A 27,238-nucleotide genomic window follows, 5' to 3' on the forward strand; every position below is an offset into this window, starting at 1 on the left:
CCGGAGCCCTCAAATCCCGCCGGATCCTCCCCTAAAAAAAATTCCCAAAATCCCCAAAATCCCCAAAATTCCGAGGCTCTTTCCTTCCCAGATCTGATTTTATTGGGGGATCCGGGAATTCCGGGATCGCTTCCCGCTGCCCCGGGATCCCGGCGGGAATTTGGGGGGGGAACCCCGGGGGAATCCCTGGGAATTCCCGGGAATTCCCGGATGGGCTCATCCCTGCTGGGGCGGGAGGGGCTCCCCGGGACGCTCCAGGTGGATTCTGGGGCGGATTCCAGCGGGACTGGGAGGCGGAGAGGGGATTCCCGGGAATGCTGAGGGATTCCTGGGGGATTCCCGGGGGATTCCCGGGAATGCTGAGGGATTCCTCGAGAATTCCTGGGATTCCCGGGGGTGCTGAGGGATTCCCGGGGGATTCCTGGGAATGCTGAGGGATTCCCGGGGGATTCCTGGGGGATTCCCGGGAATGCTGAGGGATTCCTCGAGAATTCCTGGGAATGCTGAGGGATTCCTGGGGGATTCCCGGAAAATTCCTGGGATTCCCAGGGGTGCTGAGGGATTCCCGGGGGATTCCCGGGGGATTCCCGGGAATGCTGAGGGATTCCTCGAGAATTCCTGGGATTCCCGGGGGTGCTGAGGGATTCCCGGAAAATTCCTGGGATTCCCGGGAATGCTGAGGGATTCCCGGGGGATTCCCGGGGGATTCCTGGGATTCCCGGGGGTGCTCAGGGATTCCCGGGGGGTTCCCGGAATTCCCGGGGGTGCTGAGGGATTCTCGGGGGATTCCTGGAGAATTCCCGGGATTCCTGGGGGTGCTGAGGGATTCCCGGGGGATTCCTGGGATTCCCGGGAATGCTGAGGGATTCCCGGGGGATTCCCGGGGGATTCCTGGGATTCCCGGGGGTGCTCAGGGATTCCCGGGGGGTTCCCGGAATTCCAGAGGGTGCTGAGGGATTCCCAGGGGATTCCCAGGAATTCTGAGGGATTCCTGGAGAATTCCTGGGATTCTCGGGAACACTGAGGGATTCCCAGGATTCCCGGGGGATTCCCGGGGGTGCTGAGGGATTCCCGGAAAATTCCCGGGATTCCCGGGGGTGCTGAGGGATTCCCGGGAGATTCCCGGAATTCCTGATGGTGCTGAGGGGTTCCCAGGGGATTCCTGGAATTCCCCAGGGGTTTCCCATGGAATTCCCGAGGGATTCCCGGAATTCCCAGGGGTTTCCTGGAATTCCCAGGGGTGCTGAGGGATTCCCGGGGGTTTCCCGGAATTCCCAGGGGATTCCCAGAATTCCCAGGGGTGCTGAGGCATTCCCGGGGGTTTCCCGGAATTCCCAGGGGTTTCCTGGAATTCCCGATGTTGTTGAGGGATTCCCAGAGGATTCCCAGAATTCCCGGGGGTGCTGAGGGATTCCTGGAGAGTTCCCGTGGGATTCCCGTGATTTCCCGTGGGATTCCTGGAATTCCCAGGGGTTTCCCGGGATTCCCGTGGAATTCCCATGGAATTCCCAGATTTCCCAGAATTCCAAGGGTGCTGAGGGATTCCTGTGGGATTCCCGGAATTCCTGAGGGTGCTGAGGGGTTCCCAGGGGTGCTGAGGGATTCCCGGGGGGTTTCCCGGAATTCCCGAGGGATTCCCAGAATTCCCAAGTGTGCTGAAGGATTCTCAGGGGATTCCCGGAATTCCCAGGAGTTTCCCGGGATTTCCGTGGAATTCCCGTGGTTTTCCCATGGAATTCCTGTGGGATTCCTGGTATTCCCAGGGATTTCTGAGGGTGCTGGGGGATTCCTGGAATTCCCAGGGGATTCCCAGGGGATTCCCGTGGTTTCCCAGGGGATTCCCATAATTCCCATGGGATTCCCGCAGGATTCCCGTGCTTTCCCCCTGGAATTCCCGGGGGATTCCCGGGATTTCCCAGGGGATTCCTGGAATTCCCGTGGGATTCCCGTGAGTTTCCCCCTGGGTTTCCCATGGAATTCCCGTGGTTTCCCCGTGGTTTCCCCCTGGAATTCCCGTGGTTTCCCCCTGGAATTCCCGTGGGTTTCCCGCAGGATTCCCGTGGTTTCCCCCTGGGTTTCCCGCAGGATTCCCGTGGTTTCCCCCTGGGTTTCCCGCGGGATTCCCGTGGTTTCCCCCTGGAATTCCCGTGGGATTCCCGTGGTTTCCCCCTGGAATTCCCATGGGATTCCCGTGGTTTCCCCCTGGGTTTCCCGCGGGATTCCCATGGTTTCCCCCTGGAATTCCCGTGGGATTCCCGTGGTTTCCCCCTGGAATTCCCATGGGATTCCCGTGGTTTCCCCCTGGGTTTCCCGTGGGATTCCCATGGTTTCCCCCTGGGTTTCCCGCAGGATTCCCGGGGGATTCCCCTGAGTTTCCCCCTGGAATTCCCGCGGGATTCCCGTGGTTTCCCCCTGGGTTTCCCGTGGGATTCCCGGCATTCCGGGCTCACTTCTGGAAGTTCTGGAGCGGGTAGTGCTCCCCGTAGGTCTCCAGGTGCCGCTGCAGCTCCTCCCGCTGCCGCCGCAGCCGCGGGGGCATCTCCCGGTAAACGTCGGAGAAGAGCAGGTGGGGAGGGGGCTTCGGCTCCCGCTCCGCCTGCTCGAACGCCTCCAGCACCTGCGGGAGCGCCGGACACAATTCCCGCTTTTCCAGCCCCAAATTCCCGCTTTTCCGGCTCCAAATTCCCGCTTTTCCAGCCCCAAATTCCCGCTTTTCCAGCCCCAAATTCCCGCTTTTCCGGCCCCAAATTCCCGCTTTTCCGGCTCCAAATTCCGGCTTTTCCGGCCCCAAATTCCCGCTTTTCCAGCCCCAAATTCCCGCTTTTCCGGCTCCAAATTCCCGTTTTTCCGGCTCGAAATTCCCGCTTTTCCAGCCCCAAATTCCGGCTTTTCCAGCCCCAAATTCCGGCTTTTACAGCTCCCAATTCCCGCTTTTCCGGCCCCAAATTCCGGCTTTTCCGGCCCCAAATTCCGGCTTTTACAGCCCCAAATTCCGGCTTTTCCGGCCCCAAATTCCCGCTTTTCCAGCCCCAAATTCCCGCTTTCCGGCCCCAAATTCCCGCTTTTCCGGCCCCAAATTCCGGCTTTTCCAGCCCCAAATTCCGGCTTTTCCAGCCCCAAATTCCCGCTTTTCCGGCCCCAAATTCCGGCTTTTCCGGCCCCAAATTCCCGCTTTTCCAGCCCCAAATTCCCGCTTTTCCAGCCCCAAATTCCGGCTTTTCCAGCCCCAAATTCCCGCTTTTCCGGCCCCAAATTCCGGCTTTTCCGGCCCCAAATTCCCGCTTTTCCGGCCCCAAATTCCGGCTTTTCCAGCCCCAAATTCCGGCTTTTCCGGCCCCAAATTCCCGCTTTGCCGGCCCCAAATTCCGACTTTTCCGGCCCCAAATTCCGACTTTTCCGGCCCCAATTTCGGCTTTTCCAGCCCCAAATTCCCGCTTTTCCAGCCCCAAATTCCGGCTTTTACAGCCCCAAATTCCGGCTTTTCCGGCCCCAAATTCCCGCTTTTCCGGCCCCAAATTCTCGCTTTTCCCAGCCCAAAATTCCCGCTTTTCCAGCCCCAAATTCCCGCTTTTCCGGCCCCAAATTCCCGCTTTTCCAGCCCCAAATTCCCGCCTTTCCAGCCCCAAATTCCGGCTTTTCCGGCCCCAAATTCCCGCTTTTCCAGCCCCAAATTCCGGCTTTTCCGGCCCCAAATTCCCGCTTTTCCGGCCCCAAATTCCCGCTTTTCCAGCCACAAATTCCGGCTTTTCCGGCCCCAAATTCCCGCTTTTCCGGCTCCAAATTCCCGCTTTGCCAGCCCCAAATTCCGGCTTTTCCAGCCCCAAATTCCCGCTTTTCCGGCCCGAAATTCCCGCTTTTCCGGCCCCAAATTCCCGCTTTTCCGGCCCCAAATTCCCGCTTTGCCGGCCCCAAATTCCCGCTTTTCCGGCCCCAAATTCCCGCTTTTACAGCCCCAAATTCCGGCTTTTCCGGCCCCAAATTCCCGCTTTTCCAGCCCCAAATTCCCGCTTTGCCGGCCCCAAATTCCCGCTTTTCCGGCCTCAAATTCCGGCTTTTCCGGCCCCAAATTCCCGCTTTTCCAGCCCCAAATTCCGGCTTTTCCAGCCCCAAATTCCCGCTTTTCCAGCCCCAAATTCCCACTTTTCCAGCCCCAAATTCCGGCTTTACCGGCCCCAAATTCCCGCTTTTCTGGCCCCAAATTCCGGCCCCAAATTCCCGCTTTTCCGGCCCCAAATTCCCGCTTTTCCGGCCCCAAATTCCGGCTTTTCCAGCCCCAAATTCCCGCTTTTCCGGCCCCAAATTCCGGCTTTTCCAGCCCCAAATTCCGGCTTTTCCGGCCCCAAATTCCCGCTTTTACAGCTCCCAATTCCAGCTTTTACAACCCAAATTCCAGCCTTTTACAGCCCCCAATTCCAGCCTTTTCCAGCCCCCAATTCCGGCTTTTCCGGCCCCAAATTCCAGCCCCAATTCCCGCTTTTCCGGCTCGAAATTCTGGCTTTTTCAGCCCGAAATTCCAGCTTTTTCCAGCCCCCAATTCTGGCTTTTCCCAGCCCCAAATTCCGGCTTTTCCAGCCCAAAATTCCGGCTTTTACAACCCAAAATTCCAGCCTTTTCCAGCCCCAAATTCCAGCTTTTCCCAGCCCAAAATTCCATCTTTTCCAGCCTGAAATTCCAGCTTTTCCAGCCTGAAATTCCAGCTTTTCCAGCCTGAAATTCCAGCTTTTCCAGCCTTTTCCAGGCCCAATTCTGGCTTTTCTGGCTCCAAATTCCGCCTTTTCCAGCCCCCAATTCCGGCTTTTCCAGCCTTTTCCAGCCCAAAATTCCAGCTTTTTCAGCCCCAAATTCCAGCTTTTCCAGCCTCTTCCAGCCCCCAATTCTGCCTTTTCCAGCCCGAAATTCCCCGGGCATTTCCCACCCCAAATCCCGAATATTTCAAACCCCAAATCCCAAATATTCCAAAAACCCTGAATATTTCAAACCCCAAACCCCAAATATTTCAAACCCCAAACCCCAAATATTCCCCAGCCCAAATCCTGAATATTCCAAACCCTGAATATTTCAAACCCCAAACATTTCCCAAACCCTGAACATTTCCCACCCCAAACCCCAAATATTCCAAACCCCAAACCCCGAACAATTCCCACCCCAATCCCCGCTTTTTCCCACCCCAATTCCCGAACATTTCCCACCCCAATTCCCATTTTCCCCACCCCAATTCCCATTTGTTCTCACCCCAATTCCCATTTTTCCCACCCCAATCCCCGTTTCCCCATGCCTAATCCCCATTTTTCCCCACCCCAATTCCCGTTTTTTCCCCATGCCTAATCCCCATTTTTTCTCACCCCAAATCCCCATTTTTCCCCACCCCAATCCCCGTTTTTCCCACCCCAATCCCCATTTCCCCATCCCAATCCCCGGTTTTCATCCCCCAAATCCCATTTTTCCCCCCCAATCCCCGTTTCCCCACCCCAATCCCCGTTTCCCCACCCCAATTCCCATTTTTCCCCACCCCAATCCCCGTTTTCCCACCCCAATCCCCGTTTTCCCCACCCCAATCCCCATTTTTCCCCACCCCAATCCCCGTTTTTCCCGGAACCCCGCCGGGAGTGACCATTTTCCGGGAGCTCTTCCTCCCCACCCCAATCCCCGTTTTTCCCCCCAATCCCCGTTTCCCCACCCCAATCCCCGTTTTTCCCCATCCCAATTCCCGTTTCCCCACCCCAATCCCCGTTTTCCCCACCCCAATCCCCGTTTCCCCATCCCAATCCCCGATTTTCCCGGAGCCCCGCCAGGAGTGACCATTTTCCGGGAGCTCTTCCTCCCCACCCCAATCCCCGTTTTTCCCCACCCCAATCCCCGTTTTCCCACCCCAATTCCCGTTTTCCCCACCCCAATTCCCGAGTATTCCCCATCCCAATCCCCGTTTTCCCCACCCCAATCCCCGTTTCCCCACCCCAATCCCCGTTTTCCCCCACCCCAATCCCCGTTTCCCCACCCCAATCCCCGATTTTCCCGGAACCCCGCCGGGAGTGACCATTTTCCGGGAGCTCTTCCTCCCCACCCCAATCCCCGTTTTCCCCCCCCAGACCCCCGTTTTTCCCACCCCAATCCCCGTTTTCCCCACCCCAATCCCCGTTTCCCCCATCCCAATCCCCGTTTTCCCACCCCAATTCCCATTTTTCCCCACCCCAATCCCCGTTTTTCCCGGGAACCCCGCCGGGAGTGACCATTTTCCGGGAGCTCTTCCTCCCCACCCCAATCCCCGTTTTCCCCCCCCAATCCCCGTTTCCCCACCCCAATTCCCACTTTTTCCCCCCCAGACCCCCGTTTTTCCCCATCCCAAACCCCCGTTTTTCCCCTCCAATTCCCGTTTCCCCATCCCAATCCCCGTTTCCCCCCCCCAATCCCCATTTTTCCCATCCCAATCCCCGTTTTCCCCCCCCATCCCCGTTTTCCCCATCCCAATCCCCGTTTTCCCCACCCCAATCCCCGTTTCCCCACCCCAATCCCCGTTTTCCCCACCCCAATCCCCGTTTCCCCACCCCAATCCCCGTTTTTCCCCATCCCAATCCCCGTTTTCCCCACCCCAATCCCCGTTTCCCCACCCCAATCCCCGTTTTTCCCCATCCCAATCCCCGTTTTCCCCCATCCTAATTCCCGTTTTTACCCACCCCAATTCCCATTTTTCCCACCCTGAACATTTCCCACCCCAAACCCCAAATATTCCAAACCCCAAACCCCGAACATTTCCCACCCCAATCCCCATTTTTCCCACCCCAAACCCCCGTTTCCCCACCCCAATCCCCGTTTTTCCCCACCCCAATCCCCGTTTTTCCCCACCCCAATCCCCGTTTTCCCCCACCCCAATCCCCGTTTTTCCCGGGAACCCCGCCGGGAGTGACCATTTTCCGGGAGCTCTTCCTCCCCACCCCAATCCCCATTTTTCCCCATCCCAATCCCCGTTTTCCCCACCCCAATCCCCGTTTCCCCACCCCAATCCCCGTTTCCCCACCCCAATCCCCGTTTTTCCCGGGAACCCCGCCGGGAGTGACCATTTTCCGGGAGCTCTTCCTCCCCACCCCAATCCCCGTTTTCCCCGGGAACCCCGCCGGGAGTGACCATTTTCCGGGAGCTCTTCCTCCCCACCCCAATCCCCGTTTTTCCCCATCCCAATCCCCGTTTTCCCCCCCAATCCCCGTTTTCCCCACCCCAATCCCCGTTTTCCCCATCCCAATCCCCGTTTTTCCCGGAGCCCCGCCGGGAGTGACCATTTTCCGGGAGCTCTTCCTCCAGGCCTTCTCCTGCTCCTCGTCCCACCAGCCCCGGCGGGCCATGTAGTGCCGGAGCCGGGAGATGGGGTGGTCCTGCTTGTCCCAGTAATTCACCTCGTCCACCGAGCGGTACGCAGAGCTGTCGTCACTCGTGCTGTGGTGCCCGATCCTGCGGGGAAGCACCGGGAATGGGGAGAAATCCATGGGAAAACACCGGGAATGGGGAGGATCCGGGGGGAAAACACCGGGAATGGGGAGAAATCCGGGGGAAAAACACCGGGAATGGGGAGAAATCCATGGGAAATGGGGAAAAATCCATGGGAATGGGGAAAAATCCATGGGAAAACACCGGGAATGGGGAGGATTTGGGAGAAAAACACCGGGAATGGGGAAAAATCCATGGAAAAACACCGGGAATGGGGAAAAATCCATGGGGAAACCACCGGGAATGGGGAAAAATCCATGGGAAATGGGGAGAAATCCATGGGAATGGGGAAAAATCCATGGAAAAAACACCGGGAATGGGGAAAAATCCATGGGAAATGGGGAAAAACCACCGGGAATGGGGAGAATTTGGGGGAAAAACACCGGGAATGGGGAAAAATTCATGGGAAATGGGGAAAAAAACACCGGAAATGGGGAGAATCCAGGGGAAAAACACCAGGAATGGGGAAAAATCCATGGAAAAAACACCGGGAATGGGGAAAAATCCATGGGAAATGGGGAAAAAACACCGGGAATGGGGAGGATTTAGGGGAAAAAACACTGGGAATGGGGAAAATCTGGGGAAAAATCCATGGGAATGGGGAAAAATCCATGGAAAAAACACCGGGAATGGGGAAAAATCCATGGGAAACCACCAGGAATGGGGAGGATCCGGGGGAATAACACCGGGAATGGGGAAAAATCCATGGGAATGGGGAGGATCTGGGGGAAAATCCATGGGAATGGGGAAAAACCCATGGGAATGGGGAGGATTTGGGGAAAAAACACCGGGAATGGGGAAAAATCCATGGGAAACCACCGGGAATGGGGAGGATCCGGGGGAAAAACACCGGGAATGGGGAAAAATCCATGGGAAATGGGGAAAAAACACCGGGAATGGGGAGGATCCGGGGGGAAAACACCGGGAATGGGGAGAAATCCATGGGAAATGGGGAAAAATCCATGGGAATGGGGAAAAATCCATGGAAAAAACACCGGGAATGGGGAGGATCCGGGGAGAAAACACCGGGAATGGGGAGAAATCCATGGGAAATGGGGAAAAAACACCGGGAATGGGGAAAAATCCATGGGAAATGAGGAAAAATCCATGGGAATGGGGAGGATCTGGGGGAAAAAACAACGGGAATGGGGAAAAATCCATGGGAAAAACACCGGGAATGGGGAAAAATCCATGGGAATGGGGAAAAATCCATGGGAAAAACCACCGGGAATGGGGAAAAATCCATGGGAATGAGGAAAAATCCATGGAAAAAACACCAGGAATGGGGAAAAATCCATGGGAAATGGCGAAAAACCACCAGGAATGGGGAGGATTTGGGGGAAAAACACAGGGAATGGGGAAAAATTCATGGAAAAACACCGGGAATGGGGAAAAATCCATGGGAAATGGGGAAAAATCCATGGGAAATGGGGAAAAACACCGGGAATGGGGAGAATCCGGGGGAAAAACACCGGGAATGGGGAAAAATCCATTGAAAAAACACCGGGAATGGGGAAAAATCCATGGGAAAAACACCGGGAATGGGTAAAAATCCATGGGAAATGGGGAAAAATCCATGGGAAATGGGGAAAAACACCGGGAATGGGGAGAATCCGGGGGAAAAACACCGGGAATGGGGAAAAATCCATGGGAAAAACACCGGGAATGGGTAAAAATCCATGGGAAATGGGGAAAAATCCATGGGAAATGGGGAAAAATCCATGGGAAATGGGGAAAAATCCATGGGAAATGGGGAAAAGTGGGAGAAAAATCCACGGGAAATAGGAAAAAATCCATGGGAAATGGGGAAAAATCCATGGGAAACCTGCTGGAAATGGGGAAAACGGGAGAAAAATCCATGGGAAATAGGGAAAAATCCATGGGAAATGGGGAAAAGTGGGAGAACGGGAGAAAAATCCACAGGAAACGGGGAAAGACAGGATGGAAATCCACGGAAAATGGGGAAAGACAGGTGGGAAATCCACGGGAAATGGGGAAAAATTGGTAAAAAACCAACGAGAAACGGTGAAAAAATCCACAAGAAACGGGAATTTCTCCTGGATTCCCGCGAGGACGAGGAGAACGAGCCGGGAAAGGGGGAAAAGGGGTGGGAAAAGGAGGGGAATGGGGGATTTTGTTGGGAATTGTCACCGGTAGGTCATGGCCTCGATGAGGAAGGGCTGGTTCTCGGCCACGGCGCGGCGCCGCGCCTCCCGCGTGGCGTTGTACACGGCGAAAACGTCGTTACCGTCCACGCGGATGGACAGCAGCCCGTAACCGGGACCCCGCGCCGCTGCCGGGAGAACACCGTGGCACCCCGGGAAAAACCCTCGGGGAAGCCGTCCTGCCGCTCCCAGGGATCCCCAAAATCCCAGGGATCCCCAAAATCCCAGGGATCGCCATCCCCAAAATCCCAGGGGTTTTCCTCAAAATCTCACGGGTTTTTTCCCCAAAATCCCAGGTTTTTTCCCCAAAATCCCAGGTTTTTTCCCCAAAATCCCAGTTTTTTCCCCAAAATCCCAGTTTTTTTCCCCAAAATCCCAGGTTTTTTCCCCAAAATCCCAGTTTTTTGCCCAAAATCCCAGGTTTTTCCCCCAAATCCCAGGATTTTCCCCAAAATCCCAGGTTTTTCCCCACATTCCCGGGGTTTTTCCGGCACAGCCCACGCGGATGGACAGCAGCCCGTAACCGGGACCCCGCGCCGCTGCCGGGAGAACACCGTGGGGAAAATCCATGGGAAAAACCCTCGGGGAAGCCGTCCTGCCGCTCCCAGGGATCCCCAAAATCCCAGGGATCCCCAAAATCCCAGGTTTTTCCCCAAAATCCCAGGATTTTTCCTCAAAATCCCAGGGTTTTTCCCCAAATCCCAGGGTTTTTCTTCAAATTCCCAGGGTTTTTCCTCAAAATCCCAGGTTTTTTCCCCAAAATCCCAGGTTTTTTCCCCAAAATTCCAGGTTTTTTCCCCAGAATCCCAGGTTTCTTCCCCAAAATCCCAGGGATGTCTTTCCCTAAAATCCCAGGAATCTCCTTCCTCAAAATCCCGGGTTTTTTCCCCAAAATCCCAGGTTTTTTCCCCAAATTCCCAGGAATTTCCTTCCCCAAAATCCCAGGGTTTTTCCCCAAAATCCCAGTTTTTTCCCCCAAATTCCCAGAATTTTCCCCAAAATCCCAGGTTTTCCCCAAAACTCCCAGGTTTTTTCCCCAAATTCCCAGGTTTTTCCCCACATTCCCGGGGTTTTTCCGGCACCGTCCACGCGGATGGACAGCAGCCCGTAACCGGGACCCCGCGCCGCTGCCGGGAGAACACCGTGGGGAAAATCCATGGGAAAAACCCTCGGGGAAGCCGTCCTGCTGCTCCCAGGGATCCCCAAAATCCCAGGGATCCCCAAAATCCCAGGTTTTTTCCCCAAAATCCCAGGGTTTTTCCCCAAAATCCCAGGGATCCCCAAAATCCCAGGTTTTTCCCCAAAATCCCAGTTTTTTTCCCCAAAATCCCAGTTTTTTCCCCAAAATCCCAGGTTTTTCCCCCAAAATCCCAGTTTTTTTCCCCAAATTCCCAGGTTTATTCCCCAAAATCCCAGTTTTTTTCCCCAAAATCCCAGGTTTTTCCCCACACTCCCGGGGTTTTTCCGGCACCGTCCACGCGGATGGACAGCAGCCCGTAACCGGGACCCCGCGCCGCTGCCGGGAGAACACCGTGGGGAAAATCCATGGGAAAAACCCTCGGGATTTGGCTGATTCCCTCCCCCTGGGGCGGTGGGATCCGTCCCCAAAATCCCAGGATTTTCCCCAAAATCCCAGGGGTTTTCCCCAAAATCCCAGGTTTTTTCCCCAAAATCCCAGGTTTTTCCCCAAAATCCCAGGTTTTTTCCCCAAAATCCCAGAATTTTCCCCAAAATCCCAGGTTTTTCCCCAAAATCCCAGGGTTTTTGCCCAAAATCCTGGGTTTTTTCCTCAAAATCCCAGGTTTTTTCCGTCCCCAAAATCCCAGGTTTTTTTCCCTAAAATCCCAGTGTTTTTCCTCAAAATCCCAGGGATGTCTTTCCCTAAAATCCCAGGAATCTCCTTCCCCAAAATCCCAGGTTTTTTCCTCAAATTCCCAGGAATTTCCTTCCCCAAAATCCCAGGGTTTTTCCCCAAAATCCCAGGGATCTCTTTCCCCAAAATCCCAGGTTTTTCCCCAAAATCCCAGGTTTTTCCCCAAAATCCCAGGTTTTTTCCCCAAAATCCCAGGTTTTTCCCCAAAATCCCAGGGTTTTTCCCCAAAATCCCAGTTTTTTTCCCCAAAACTCCCAGGTTTTTTCCCCAAAATCCTAGGTTTTTCCCCAAATTCCCAGGTTTTTCCCAAAATCCCAGGGTTTTTCCCCAAAATCCCAGGAATTTCCTTCCCCAAAATCCCAGGGGTTTCCCCAAAATCCCAGTTTTTTACCCCAAAATCCCAGGGCTTTTCCTCAAAATCCCAGAGATTTCCTTCTTCAAAATCCCAGGGTTTTTCCCCCAAATCCCAGGAATCTCCTTCCCCAAAACCCCAGGTTTTTTCCCCAAAATCCCAGGTTTTTTCCCAAAAATCCTGGGAATCTCTGTCCCCAAAATCCCAGGTTCTTTCCCCAAAATCCCAGGGTTTTTTGCCCAAAATCCCAGGTTTTTCCCCAAAATCCCAGTTTTTTTCCCCAAAATCCCAGGTTTTTTCCTCAAAATCCCCCAAAATTCCAGGTTTTTTCCCCAAATTCCCAGGATTTTCCCCAAAATCCCAGGTTTTTCCCCAAAATCCCAGTTTTTTTCCCCAAAACTCCCAGGTTCTTTCCCCAAAATCCCAGGTTTTTCCCCAAAATCCCAGGTTTTTTCCCCAAAATCCCAGGGTTTTTTTCCAAAATCCCAGGGTTTTTCCCCAAAATCCCAGGTTTTTCCCCAAAATCCCAGGTTTTTCCCCAAAATCCCAGGTTTTTTCCTCAAAATCCCAGGAATCTCCTTTCCCAAAATCCCAGGTTTTTTTCCAAAATCCCATGAATCTCCTTCCTCAAAATCCCAGATTTATTGCCCAAATTCCCAGGGTTTTTCCTCAAAATCTCAGGAATCTCCTTCCCCAAAATCCCAGGTTTTTTCCCAAAAATCCTGGGAATCTCTGTCCCCCAAAATCCCAGGTTTTTTCCCCAAAATCCCAGGTTTTTCCCCAAAATCCCAGGGGTTTTCCCCAAAATCCCAGGTTTTTCCCCAAAATCCCAGGTTTTTCCCCAAAATCCCAGGTTTTTCCCCAAAATCCCAGGTTTTTCCCCACATTCCCGGGGTTTTTCCGGCACCGTCCACGCGGATGGACAGCAGCCCGTAACCGGGACCCCGCGCCGCTGCCGGGAGAACACCGTGGGGAAAATCCATGGGAAAAACCCTCGGGGAAGCCGTCCTGCTGCTCCCAGGGATCCCCAAAATCCATGGGATCCCCAAAATCCCAGGGATCCCCAAAATCCCAGGTTTTTCCCCAAAATCCCAGGATTTTTCCTCAAAATCTCACGTTTTTTTTCCCCAAAATTAAAGGTTTTTTTCCCTAAAATCCCAGTGTTTTTCCTCAAAATCCCAGGGATGTCTTTCCCTAAAATCCCAGGAATCTCCTTCCCCAAAATCCCAGGGTTTTTCCCCAAAATTCCATTTTTTTTCCTCAAAATCCCAGGTTTTTTTCCTCAAAATCCCAGGAATCTCCTTCCCCAAAATCCCAGGTTTTTTTCCAAAATCCCATGAATCTCCTTCCTCAAAATCCCAGATTTATTGCCCAAATTCCCAGGGTTTTTCCTCAAAATCTCAGGGATCTCCTTCCCCAAAATCCCAGGTTTTTTCCCCAAAATCCCAGTTTTTTTCCCAAAATCCCAGGGTTTTTCCCCAAAATCCCAGGTTTTTCCCCCAAAATCCCAGGTTTTTTCCCCAAAATCCCAGGTTTTTCCCCAAAATCCCAGGATTTTCCCCAAAATCCCAGGTTTTTTCCCCAAAATCCCAGGTTTTTCCCCACATTCCCGGGGTTTTTCCGGCACCGTCCACGCGGATGGACAGCAGCCCGTAACCGGGACCCCGCGCCGCGGCCGCGAAAACACCGTGGGACCCCGGGAAAAACCCTCGGGGAAGCCGTCCTGCTGCTCCCAGGGATCCCCAAAATCCCAGGGATCCCCAAAATCCCAGGGATCCCCAAAATCCCAGGGTTTTTTCCCCAAAATCCCAGGGTTTTTCCTCAAAATCTCACGGTTTTTTTCCCCAGAATCCCAGGATTTTTCCTCAAAATCTCACGGTTTTTTCCCCAAAATTCCAGGTTTTTTTCCCTAAAATCACAGGGTTTTTCCTCAAAATTCCAGGTTTTTTTCCCTAAAATCCCAGTGTTTTTCCCAAAATCCCAGGGATGTCTTTCCCTAAAATCCCACGAATCTCCTTCCCCAAATTCCCAGGTTTTTTCCCCAAATTCCCAGGGTTTTTCCTCAAATTCCCAGGAATCTCCTTCCCCAAAATTCCAGGGTTTTCCCCCAAAATCCCAGGTTTTTTCCCCCAAAATCCCAGGTTTTTTCCCCAAAATCCCAGGTTTTTCCCCAAAATCCCAGGGTTTTTCCCCAAAATCCCAGTTTTTTTCCCCAAAATCTCAGGTTTTTTCCCCAAAATCCCAGGTTTTTCCCCAAAATCCCAGGGCTTTTCCCCCAAATCCCAGGGTTTTTCCCCAAAATCCCAGGTTTTTTCCCCAAAATCCCAGGGTTTTTCCCCAAAATCCCAGGGTTTTTCCCCAAAATCCCAGGTTTTTCCCCAAATTCCCAGGTTTTTCCCCACATTCCCGGGGTTTTTCCGGCACCGTCCACGCGGATGGACAGCAGCCCGTAACCGGGACCCCGCGCCGCTGCCGGGAGAACACCGTGGGACCCCCTAAAATCCCCCTAAACCCCCCCTAAACCCCCCCGAACCCCCCAAAACTCCCCCTAAACCCCCCCAAAACACCCCCAGACCCCCACCCAAACCCCCCTGAACTCCCCCAAACTCCCCGGAATTCCCCCTAAACCCCCCCAGACCCCCCAGACCCCCACCCAGACCCCCCAAAACTCCCCCTAAACCCCTCAAAACTCCCCTAAACACCACGAAATTCCCCCCAAATTCCCCATAACTCCCCCCAAACCCCCCAGACCCCAAATAAACCCCACCCAGACCCCCCCAAACTCCCCCAGACCCCCACCCAGATCCCCACCCAGACCCCCAATAAACCCCCCCAGACCCCCAATAAACCCCCCAGACCCCCCCAGACCCCCCCAGCCCCCCAAGCCCCCAGACCCCCAATAAACCCCCCCAGAACCCCCCCAAACCCCCCCAGCCCCCCAAGCCCCCTGACCGATGCCGTCCCCCCGGTACTGCTCGGAGGTGGGGGTGGAGATGGCGTAGCCTAAACCCCCCAAACCCCCCCAGACCCCCAATAAACCCCCCAATAAACCCCCCCAGACCCCCAATAAACCCCCCCAGACCCCCCCAATAAACCCCCCCAGACCCCCAATAAACCCCCCCAGACCCCCCCAATAAACCCCCCCAGACCCCCAATAAACCCCCCAGACCCCCAATAAACCCCCCCAGACCCCCCAATAAACCCCCCCAGACCCCCCAGCCCCCCAAGCCCCCCAAGCCCCCTGACCGATGCCGTCCCCCCGGTACTGCTCGGAGGTGGGGGTGGAGATGGCGTAGCCTAAACCCCCCAAACCCCCCCATAACCCCCAATAAACCCCCCAATAAACCCCCCCAGACCCCCCAATAAACCCCCCCAGACCCCCAATAAACCCCCCCAGACCCCCACCCAAACCCCCCCAGACCCCCCCAGACCCCCGAGACCCCTGACCGATGCTGTCCCCCCGGTACTGCTCGGAGGTGGGGGTGGAGATGGCGTAGCCTAAACCCCCCAAACACCCCCAGACCCCCAATAAACCCCCCAATAAACCCCCCCAGACCCCCAATAAACCCCCCCAGACCCCCCCAAACCCCCCCAGCCCCCCGGAGCCCTGACCGATGCCGTCCCCCCGGTACTGCTCGGAGGTGGGGGTGGAGATGGCGTAGCCTAAACCCCCCAAACCCCCCCATAACCCCCACCCAGACCCCCAATAAACCCCCCCAGACCCCCAATAAACCCCCCCAGACCCCCCAGACCCCCACCCCAGCCCCCCAAGCCCCCTGACCGATGCCGTCCCCCCGGTACTGCTCGGAGGTGGGGTTGGAGATGGCGTAGCCTAAACCCCCCAAACCCCCCCAGACCCCCAATAAACCCCCCAATAAACCCCCCCAGACCCCCAATAAACCCCCCCAGACCCCCCCAATAAACCCCCCAATAAACCCCCCCAGACCCCCAATAAATCCCCCCAGACCCCCCCAAACCCCCCCAGCCCCCTGGAGCCCTGACCGATGCCGTCCCCCCGGTACTGCTCGGAGGTGGGGTTGGAGATGGCGTAGCCTAAACCCCCCAAACCCCCCCAGACCCCCAATAAACCCCCCAATAAACCCCCCCAGACCCCCAATAAACCCCCCCAGACCCCCAATAAACCCCCCAATAAACCCCCCAATAAACCCCCCCAGACCCCCCGGACCCCCCCAGCCCCCCGGAGCCCTGACCGATGCCGTCCCCCCGGTACTGCTCGGAGGTGGGGGTGGAGATGGCGTAGCCTAAACCCCCCCAAACCCCCCCAGACCCCCAATAAACCCCCCAATAAACCCCCCCAGACCCCCCAATAAACCCCCCCAGACCCCCCCAAACACCCCCAGACCCCCAATAAACCCCCCAATAAACCCCCCCAGACCCCCAATAAACCCCCCCAGACCCCCAATAAACCCCACCCAGACCCCCACCCAAACCCCCCCAGACCCCAAATAAACCCCCCAATAAACCCCCCCAAACCCCCCCAGCCCCCCGAGACCCCTGACCGATGCCGTCCCCCCGGTACTGCTCGGAGGTGGGGGTGGAGATGGCGTAGCCTAAACCCCCCCAACCCCCCCAGACCCCCAATAAACCCCCCAATAAACCCCCCCAGACCCCCAATAAACCCCCCCAGACCCCCCAATAAACCCCCCCAGACCCCCCAGACCCCCACCCCAGCCCCCCAAGCCCCCTGACCGATGCCGTCCCCCCGGTACTGCTCGGAGGTGGGGGTGGAGATGGCGTAGCCTAAACCCCCCAAACCCCCCCAGACCCCCAATAAACCCCCCAATAAACCCCCCCAGACCCCCAATAAACCCCCCCAGACCCCCCCAGCCCCCCGGAGCCCTGACCAATGCCGTCCCCCCGGTACTGCTCGGAGGTGGGGGTGGAGATGGCGTAGCCGTTGTTGCGGCAGAAGAAAACGATCGGGCACTCGAGGGTGGCGGCGAAGTTGAAGCCGGCGTGGGCGTCGCCCTCGCTCGCAGCCCCCTCCCCGAAATAGCAGACCACCGCCCGGCTGGCGTCGGCGCGCTTGATGGCGTAGGCCGCGCCCACCGCTGCGGGGGGGAATAAAAAGGGCGGGAAAAAAAGGGCGGGAAAATGAATGGCGGGAAATTGAATGGCGGGAAAATAAATGGCGGGGAAATAAATGGCAGGGAAAAAACGGCGGGAAAATAAATGGCGGGAAAATGAAAGGCGGGGAAATGAAAAGGTGAGAAAATAAAAGGCGGGAAATAAAAAGGGGAGGAAAAAAAGGGCGGGAAAATGAATGGCGGGAAAATAAATGGCGGGAAAATGAATGGCGGGGAAATAAATGGCGGGGAAATAAATGGCGGGGAAATGAATGGCGGGGAAAAAACGGCGGGGAAATAAACGGCGGGGAAATGAATGGCGGGAAAATAAATGGCGGGAAAATGAATGGCGGGGAAAAAACGGCGGGGAAATGAATGGCGGGAAAATAAATGGCGGGAAAATGAATGGCAGGGAAATAAATGGCGGGAAAATGAATGGCAGGGAAATAAATGGCGGGGAAAAAACGGCGGGAAAATGAATGGCGGGAAAATAAATGGCGGGAAAATGAAAGGCGGGGAAAAAACGGCGGGAAAATGAAAGGCGGGGAAATGAAAAGGTGAGAAAATAAAAGGCAGGAAGTAAAAAGGGCGGGAAAAAAAGGGCGGGAAAATGAATGGCGGGAAATTAAAGGTGGAGAAATAATAAAAGGCAGGGAAATAAAAGGGTGAGAAAAAAAAGAGCGGGAAAATAAAAAGGCGGGAAAATAATAAAAGGCAGGGAAGTAAAAGGGCGGGGAAATAGAAGGCGGGAAAATAAAAGGGCGGGAAAATGAATGGCGGGAAAAAAATGCTGGGAAAATGAAAAGGTGAGCAAATAAAAAGGCGGGAAAATAAAAAGGTGGGGAAATGAAAGGGCGGGAAATGAAAATGGCGGGAAAATAAAAAGGTGAGAAAATAAAAGGCGGGAAAATAAAAAAATATAAATAAAAAAAAATTAAAAAGATGAGAAAATAAAAGGCGGGAAATAAAAAGGGCGGGGAAATAAAAGAGCAGGGAAATAAAGGGCAGGGAAATAAAAGGTGGGAAAATAAAAAGGCGGGAAAATAAAAAGGCGGGAAAACAACAGGCGGGGAAATAAAAGGCAGGGAAAAAACGGTGGGAAAATAAAAGGCGGGAAATGAAAAGGGCGGGGAAATAACTGGGCAGGAAAACAAAAGGCGGGGAAATAAAAAGCGGGAAAATAAAAGGCGGGAAAATAAAAGGGTGGGAAAATGAAAGGGCGGGAAAATAAAAAGGCAGGAAAATAAAAGGAGGGGAATGAAAAATCGGGAAAAAAGGCGGGAAAGAAAGGTGGGAATTTGGGGAGGGGTGGGGGAGGATGCGAGGGGGAAGGGGGAAGGGGGAGGGGGAGGGGGAGGCTGGAGGGAGGGGAGGGGGAGTTTCGGGATGGGATGGGGACAGGGATGGGGACACGGGGACAGGACAGGGGGACACAGGGACAGGGATGGGGACACAGGGACAGGGATGGGGACACGGGGACAGGACAGGGGGACACAGGGACAGGGACAGGGGGACACAGGGACAGGGATGGGGACACGGGGACAGGGATGGGGACAGGGGGACAGGAAGACAGGGACAGGGGGACAGGGATGGGGACAGGGGGACAGGGATGGGGACAGGGACAGGAGGACAGGGACAGGACACGAAACAAAGACAGGGGGACACAGAGCAGGGACAGGGGGACAGGAGGACAGAGGTACAGGGACAGGAGGACAGGGGGACAGGGGGACAGGAGGACAATGGGACAGGGATAGGACAGGAGGACGGGGGGACAGAGAGACAGGAGGACAGGAGGACAGGGACAGGGGGACAGGGACAGGAGGACAGGAGGACAGGGGGACAGGACAGGGACAGGAGGACAGGAGGACAGGAAGACAAGGGGACAGGGATAGGACATGAGGACAGGGGGACAGGGGGACAGGGACAGGAGGACAGGGACAGGAGGATAAGGGGACAGGGGCAGGACATGAGGACAGGGGGACAGGGACAGGGAAACAGGGGGACAGGGACAGGAAGACAAGGGGACAGGGGGACAGGGGGAGAGGGACAGGGATAGGACATGAGGACAGGGGGACAGGGACAGGGGGACAGGGACAGAGGGACATGAGGACAGCGGGACAGGGACAGCGCTCCAGGCAGCACCACGGGGTCCCTGGAGCGGGTGACACCTGCAGCAGGTGTCCGCGGGCCCGGGGGCGTCACCTTGCGGGATCTGCGTGGCCAGCGGGGACGAGATGGTGACAAAGTGACGCTCGGGACAGCCGTAGTGCACCGGCATCTGCCGGCCCTTGCCGGGGTCGCTGGCGTTGCCGTAGCACTGCGCCATGAACAGCTCCAGGGGGTAACCCCGGTACAGCAGCACACCTGGGGACAGGGGGACACACCTGGGTCACACCTGTCACACCTGGGGACAGGGGGACACAGCTGGGTCATACCTGGGGACACACCTGGGGACACACCTGGGGACACCTGGGGACAGGGGGGACACAGCTGGGTCACACCTGTCACACCTGGGGACAGGGGGGACACACCTGGGGACAGGGGGGACACACCTGGGTCACACCTGGGGACACCTGGGGACAGGGGGGACACACCTGGGGACAGGGGGGACACACCTGGGTCACACCTGGGGACACCTGGGGACAGGGGGGACACAGCTGGGTCACACCTGTCACACCTGGGAAACACCTGTCACACCTGGGGACAGGGGGGACACACCTGGGTCACACCTGTCACACCTGGGAAACACCTGGGGACACCTCTCACACCTGTGCACAGGGCAGGGACACACCTGGGTCACACCTGAGTCACACCTGGGTCACACCTGTCACACCTGCTCACAGGGCGGGGACACACCTGGGTCACACCGGGGGACACCTGTCACACCTGAGAAACACCTGGGAACACCTGTCACACCTGGGTCACACCTGGGTCACACCTGGGGACACCTGTCACACCTGGGAAACACCTGGGAACACCTGTCACACCTGCGCACAGGGCAGGGACACACCTGGGTCACACCTGTCACACCTGGGTCACACCTGTCACACCTGTGGACAGGGAGGGGACACACCTGGGTCACACCTGGGGACACCTGTCACACCTGGGGACACCTGTCACACCTGGGAAACACCTGGGAACACACCTGGGTCACACCTGTCACACCTGGGTCACACCTGTCACACCTGGGGACAGGGTGGAGACACACCTGTCACACCTGTCACACCTGGGGACACCTGGGTGTCACCTGGGTGTCACCTGTCACACCTGCGGACACACAAGGGGACACACCTGTCACACCTGGGTCACACCTGGGTCACACCTGGGTGTCACCTATGTGTCACCTGTCACATCTGGGGACACAGGTGGGGACACCTGTCACGGGTGTCACCTGTCACAGCTGGGGACACGGGCGGGGGCACACCTGTCACATCTGTTTAACATCTGTCATACCTGGGGACACAGGTGGGGACACACCTGTCACACATGGGTCACACCTGAGTCACACCTGGGTCACACCTGTCACACCTGGGGACATGGGTGGGGACACACCTGTCACACATGGGTCACACCTGAGTCACACCTGGGTCACACCTGTCACAGCTGGGGACACAGGTGGGGACACACCTGTCACATCTGTTTAACACCTGTCACACCTGGGTCACACCTGTCACACCTGGGTCACACCTGTCACAGCTGTGCACAGGGCGGGGACACACCTGAGTCACACCTGGGTCACACCTGTCACAGCTGGGGACACGGGCGGGGACACACCTGTCACACCTGGGTCATGCCTGGGTCACATCAGGGTCACACCTGTCCCCTCACCTGTCCCTACCTGTCCTCACCTGTTACACCTGTCACACCTGTGTCACACCTGTGTCACACCTGTGTCACACCTCTCCCCTCACCTGTCCCATCTGTCTCACCTGTCCCACCTGTCCCCTCACCTGTCCCACCTGTCCCACCTGTCCCCTCACCTGTCCCACCTGTCCCCACCTGTCCTCACCTGTCCTCACCTGTCCCACCTGTCCTCACCTGTCCCACCTGTCCCCACCTGTCCTCACCTGTCCCACCTGTCCCCACCTGTCCTCACCTGTCCCCACCTGTCCTCACCTGTCCCACCTGTCCCCACCTGTCCCCACCTGTCCTCACCTGTCCCCACCTGTCCCACCTGTCCTCACCTGTCCCCACCTGTCCTCACCTGTCCTCACCTGTCCTCACCTGTCCCACCTGTCCCCACCTGTCCTCACCTGTCCCCTCACCTGTCCTCACCTGTCCCACCTGTCCTCACCTGTCCTCACCTGTCCCACCTGTCCTCACCTGTCCCCACCTGTCCCCTCACCTGTCCCCTCACCTGTCCCACCTGTCCCCACCTGTCCTCACCTGTCCTCACCTGTCCCCACCTGTCTCCCCACCTGTCCTCACCTGTCCCCACCTGTCCCCTCACCTGTCCCCTCACCTGTCCCCACCTGTCCTCACCTGTCCCACCTGTCCTCACCTGTCCCCACCTCTCCCACCTGTCCCCACCTGTCCTCACCTGTCCTCACCTGTCCTCACCTGTCCCCACCTGTCCCCTCACCTGTCCCCTCACCTGTCCCCACCTGTCCCACCTGTCCCACCTGTCCTCACCTGTCCCCACCTCTCCCACCTGTCCCCACCTGTCCTCACCTGTCCTCACCTGTCCTCACCTGTCCCACCTGTCCTCACCTGTCCCACCTGTCCCCTCACCTGTCCTCACCTGTCCCCACCTGTCCCCACCTGTCCCCACCTGTCCTCACCTGTCCCCACCTGTCCTCACCTGTCCTCACCTGTCCCCACCTCTCCCACCTGTCCCCACCTGTCCCCTCACCTGTCCTCACCTGTCCTCACCTGTCCCCACCTCTCCCACCTGTCCCCACCTGTCCTCACCTGTCCTCACCTGTCCTCACCTGTCCCCTCACCTGTCCTCACCTGTCCTCACCTGTCCCCACCTCTCCCACCTGTCCCCACCTGTCCCTTCACCTGTCCCACCTGTCCCCACCTGTCCTCACCTGTCCCACCTGTCCCCACCTGTCCTCACCTGTCCCCACCTGTCCCACCTGTCCCACCTGTCCTCACCTGTCCCACCTGTCCTCACCTGTCCCACCTGTCCCCACCTGTCCCCTCACCTGTCCCACCTGTCCCACCTGTCCTCACCTGTCCTCACCTGTCCCACCTGTCCTCACCTGTCCCACCTGTCCCCACCTGTCCCCTCACCTGTCCCACCTGTCTCCCCACCTGTCCCACCTGTCCTCACCTGTCCCACCTGTCCCCACCTGTCCTCACCTGTCCCCACCTGTCCCACCTGTCCTCACCTGTCCCCACCTGTCCTCACCTGTCCCACCTGTCTCCCCACCTGTCCCACCTGTCCTCACCTGTCCCCTCACCTGTCCTCACCTGTCCCACCTGTCCCCACCTGTCCTCACCTGTCCTCACCTGTCCCACCTGTCCCCACCTGTCCTCACCTGTCCCCACCTGTCCTCACCTGTCCTCACCTGTCCCACCTGTCCTCACCTGTCCCACCTGTCCCACCTGTCCTCACCTGCCTCCCGGTACTGCCCAAAGACGAGGTCGGAGGCGTCGAGCGCGGCGGCGCTGCCCACGTGCGTCCCCTCCTCGCCGTAGTTGGTCATGTAGAACGAGATCCGGCCCTGGGGGAACACACACCTGAGGCTGACAGGTGAGACCCCCAGGTGTGACCCTCCCCCCCAGGTGTGACCCTCCCCCCCAGGCGTGACCCTCTCCCCCAGGTGTGACCCTCCCCAGGTGTGACCCTCCCCCCCACATGTGACCCCCCCCCCAGGTGTGACCCCCCACGTGCGTCCCCTCCTCGCCGTAGTTGGTCATGTAGAACGAGATCCGGCCCTGTGACAGTGACACACCTGAGACCGACAGGTGAGACCCCCAGGCGTGACCCTCCCCAGGTGTGACCCTCCCCAGGTGTGACCCCCCACCCAGATGAGACCCCCCCCCAGGTGTGACCCCCCACGTGCGTCCCCTCCTCGCCGTAGTTGGTCATGTAGAACGAGATCCGGCCCTGTGACAGTGACACACCTGACCTGACAGGTGAGACCCTCCCCTCCAGGTGAGACCCCCCAGGTGTGAGATCCCCACAGGTGAGACCCCCCAGGTGACCCCACAGGTGAGACCCCCCCAGGTGACCCCACAGGTGAGACCCCCACAGGTGAGACCCCCACAGGTGAGACCCCCACCCCCGGTGAGACCACCCAGGTGACCCCACAGGTGAGACCCTCCCCCAGGTGAGACCCCCACAGGTGAGACCCCCACCCCCGGTGAGACCACCCAGGTGACCCCACAGGTGAGACCCTCCCCCAGGTGAGACCCCCACAGGTGAGACCCCCACCCCAGGTGAGACCCCTCCAGGTGAGCCCCAGGTGTGCCCAGGTGACCCCCAGGTGTCCCAGGTGAGCCCCAGGTGTCCCCCAGGTGTTCCCAGGTGTTCCCCAGGTGTCCCCAGCTGTCCCCCAGGTGTACCCCAGATGAGCCCCTCCTCCCCAGGTGTCCCCAGGTGTCCCCCGGCCGTACCTGGCGCTGGGATTCGTACAGGATCCTGTCCATGGTGTTGAGCAGCGTCATCGTCTTGTAGAGCTTCAGCACCTGCTCCTTGGGCAGCTGTGGGGACAGGGACACACCTGGGTCACCTGGGCAGGTGGGACACACCTGGGGACACACCTGGGGTCACCTGGGGACACCTGGGACACACCTGGGGTCACCTGGGACACACCTGGGGTCACCTTGGCACACCTGGGAGACACCTGGGGTCACCTGGGGACACCTGGGACACACCTGGGGTCACCTGGGGACACCTGGGAGACACCAGATGTCCCAGATGCGTCCCCTGCCCGCTCACCTGTCCCAGGTGTGTCCCAGGTGTGTCCCTTGTCCTGTGTCCCCTGCCCTAGGTGTGTCTGCTGTCCCACTCATCTGTCCCAGGTGCATCCCCAGGTGTGTCCAGGTGTCCCCAGCTGTGTCCCCCCCCGTGCTCACCTGTCCCCAGGTGTGTCCCCAGGTGTGTCTCCTGTCCCCAGGTGTGTCACCTGTCCCACACTCACCTGTGGGTCCTCGCTGGCTCTCAGGACGTGTCCCTGCCGGTCCATCACCCGGTACACCGGGATCCCGGCCAGCACCTGCCTGTCCCAGCTGTCCCCAGGTGTGTCCCAGGTGTGTCCCAGGTGTGTCCCCAGGTGTGTCCCAGGTGTCCCCAGGTGTGTCACCTGTCCCCTGCTCACCTGAGGATCCTCGCTGGCTCTCAGGACGTGTCCCTGCCGGTCCATCACCCGGTACACCGGGATCCCGGCCAGCACCTGTGGCTGGATGAACTCGAGGCGCTCGGCGAACTCGGCCGAGGCTCCCGGGAACTGCGGCCGCTCCTCGGGGGATTCCTGACGGGACAGCGGGACAGCGGGACAGATGGGACACCGGGACAGACGGGACACCGGGACAGCGGGACAGCAGGACAGCAGGATTGGGGACAGTGGGACACCGGGACAGCGGGAGTGGGGACAGTGGGACACCGGGACAGTGGGACACCGGGACAGATGGGACAGCGGGACAGTGGGACACCGGGACAGATGGGACAGCAGGACAGTGGGACACCAGGACAGCGGGACAGTGGGACAGTGGGACACCGGGACAGATGGGACAGCAGGACAGTGGGACACCAGGACAGTGGGACACCGGGACAGCGGGATTGGAGACAGTGGGACACCGGGACAGTGGGACACCGGGACAGTGGGACAGCGGGACAGACGGGACAGCGGGGATGGGACAGTGGGACAGCGGGATTGGGGACAGTGGGACAGACAGGAATGGGACACCAGGACACCGGGACAGCGGGACAGCGGGGGTGGGGACAGTGGGACACCGGGACAGACGGGTCACGGGGACTGGGGACACCTGGACAGTGGGACACCGGGACAGCGGGAGTGGGGACAGCGGGACACCGGGATTGGGGACACCGGGATTGGGGACACCGGGACACCAGGACAGCCGGACACAGGGACAGCCGGACACCGGGGTTGGGACATCGGGGTCGGGGACACCAGGACAGCGGGACACCGGAACAGCGGGATTGGGACATCGGGACAGTGGGACACGGGGACAGAGGAACTGGGGACAGAGGGACACCGGGACTGGGGACACTGGGACAGAGGGATTGGGGACACCGGGACTGGGGACACCGGGACACCGGGACTGGGGACACCGGGACTGGGACACTGGGGACACCGGGACTGGGGACACCGGGACACCGGGACTGGGGACACTGGGACAGAGGGATTGGGGACACCGGGACTGGGACACTGGGGACACCGGGACTGGGGACACTGGGACTGGGACACTGGGGACACCGGGACTGGGACACCGGGATTGGGGACACCGGGATCGGGACACCGGGACAGCGGGAGGGGCCATCGGGAGCGGGACACGGGGACACCGGGAGGTGACCCGGTAAAACCGGGGCCACGGCGCGGCGGGGACAGGGGGCGGGACAGAACGGGCTGAGGGGACACGGGAAGGGCGGGACAGGGGACAGGGGGCAGGGGACAGGACACGGTCCCCGCCCGGTGCCCGTGTTCCACTCACGGCCGTGCTCAGGAGCCGCCGCGGGACGAGCCCCGGGAGCCGCCGCCACCGCAGCGCCCGCAGCGCCGCCATCTTCGCCAGGGGGGCGTGGCCCAACAGCGGCGCGAGCGCTGATTGGCTGCGCGGGGGGGCGGTGGCGCGGTGGCGGGACCCGATTGGCCGGGAGGGGGCGCGCGCGCGGCGGCGCCGTAACGAGCGGCGAGGCCACGCCCACGCCGAGCCATATATGGAGCGTGCGCTGCTAGCCCCGCCCATCCTGACCATATAAGGGAGTCCCCCCTTGCCACGCCCCCCGCTGACCATATAAGGGAGGTCGCTGTGCTGGCCACGCCCCTTGAGTGACATCGGGGGGAGGGGGTTCCCCCAAATCCCCCCCGCACCCCCCACGGGGACCCCAAAACCCCCCCGCGCCCCCCCACTCACCACGGGGACCCCAAAACCCCCCGGCGCCCCCCCACTCACCACGGAGACCCCCAAAACCCCCCCGCGCCCCCCACTCACCACGGGGACCCCCAAATCCCCCCCGCACCCCCCACGGAGACCCCAAAACCCCCGGCGCCCCCCCACTCACCATGGGGACCCCCAAGCCCCCCCGCGAACCCCCCGCGCCCCCCCACCCCCCACGGGGACCCCCAAACCCCCCCGATGCCCTTCCCCCCCCAACCCCCCCCCCCAACACCACAGGGACCCCAAAAATCCCCCCCCCCTCAAAACCCCCCCGCAACCCCACGGGGACCCCAAACCCCCCCCCTCCCCCCCCGATCCCCCCCCACCACGGGGACCCCAAACGCCCCCCCACCAAAACCCCCCCGCACCCCCCACGGGGTCCCCAAACCCCCCCCCCTCCCCCCCCCTTCCCATGGGGACCCCAAAACCCCCCCCTCCCCCCCCCCTTCCCACGGGGTCCCCAAACCCCCCCGCCCCCCCGCACACACACAGGGGTGGGGGTCCCTATGTTTATTTTGGGGGGGGTCGGGTCGGGGGGGACAGATCGGGGCAGGAATAACTTAAAAATGGGGAGGGGTCGCGGCGGGGGGGCTGGGGGGGGCCCAGGGCCGTATTTACAGACTGTACAAGGTGGGGGGAGGGGCACGCGGGGACCCCCGGAGGGGGCGGGGCGGGGGAGGGGGGGTCCCCAAAATCTTGGCACCGAAATCCTGGAGCCGCCGGAGACCCCCCCCCCAAAAAAATCGCCCCGGGGTCCCCACGGGGGGGTCCCGGTTCCGCTGGTCCCAAATTGAGGGGGGGTCCCGGGGTGGCCGAACCCTTGGGGGGCTCCGGGGAGGTCCCGGGGGGGCTCCGGAGGGGGGTCCCGGGGGGGTCCCCGGTTCTGCCGGAGGTGTTGAGTGGGGTCCCCCCTCCCCCCGGGAAGGTTCTGGGGGTCCCGGGGGGCGTTCCCGGGGGTCCCGATTCGGTTCTGGGGGTCCCGGGGGTCCCGATTCGGTTCTGGGGGTCCCGGGGGGCGTTCCCGGGGGTCCCGATCCAGTTCTGGGGGTCCCGGGGGGGTTTCCCGGGGGTCCCGATCCGGTTCTGGGGGTCCCGGGGGGCGTTCCCGGGGGTCCAGATCCGGTTCTGGGGGTCCCGGGGGGGTTTCCCGGGAACTGCGGCCGTGATGGTTCTGATCCGGTTCTGGGGGTCCCAGTGCGGTTCTGGTCCGGTT

At 59.0% G+C, this 27,238-nt stretch overlaps 1 protein-coding gene across 2 annotated transcripts; it reads right to left on the minus strand.

Annotated features, from left to right (window-relative positions):
* Positions 1 to 79: 79 nt before the first annotated feature.
* On the minus strand, positions 80 to 25,685 carry BCKDHA (branched chain keto acid dehydrogenase E1 subunit alpha). Of its 2 annotated transcripts, XM_086872005.1 has the most exons (9): positions 25,579 to 25,685; positions 24,225 to 24,377; positions 23,521 to 23,607; positions 22,517 to 22,625; positions 19,156 to 19,317; positions 16,732 to 16,938; positions 9,628 to 9,769; positions 7,269 to 7,440; positions 80 to 2,617 (listed from the first exon to the last, which is right to left on the minus strand). In XM_086872005.1, exons 1-9 carry the CDS (start codon positions 25,648 to 25,650, stop codon positions 2,447 to 2,449), a joined length of 1,275 nt encoding a protein of 424 aa, XP_086728131.1. In that variant the 5' UTR covers positions 25,651 to 25,685; the 3' UTR covers positions 80 to 2,446. The 2 variants fall into 2 exon arrangements, with proteins under 2 accessions (XP_086728131.1, XP_086728132.1); XM_086872006.1 differs by lacking the exons at positions 80 to 2,617; positions 7,269 to 7,440; positions 9,628 to 9,769 and adding an exon at positions 11,993 to 14,335.
* Between the last annotated feature and the right edge of the window lie 1,553 nt (positions 25,686 to 27,238).

Source organism: Cyanistes caeruleus, chromosome 38 (assembly GCF_971803275.1).
Source record: "Cyanistes caeruleus chromosome 38, bCyaCae1.hap1.1, whole genome shotgun sequence".
Taxonomy (NCBI): Eukaryota; Metazoa; Chordata; class Aves; order Passeriformes; family Paridae; genus Cyanistes; species Cyanistes caeruleus.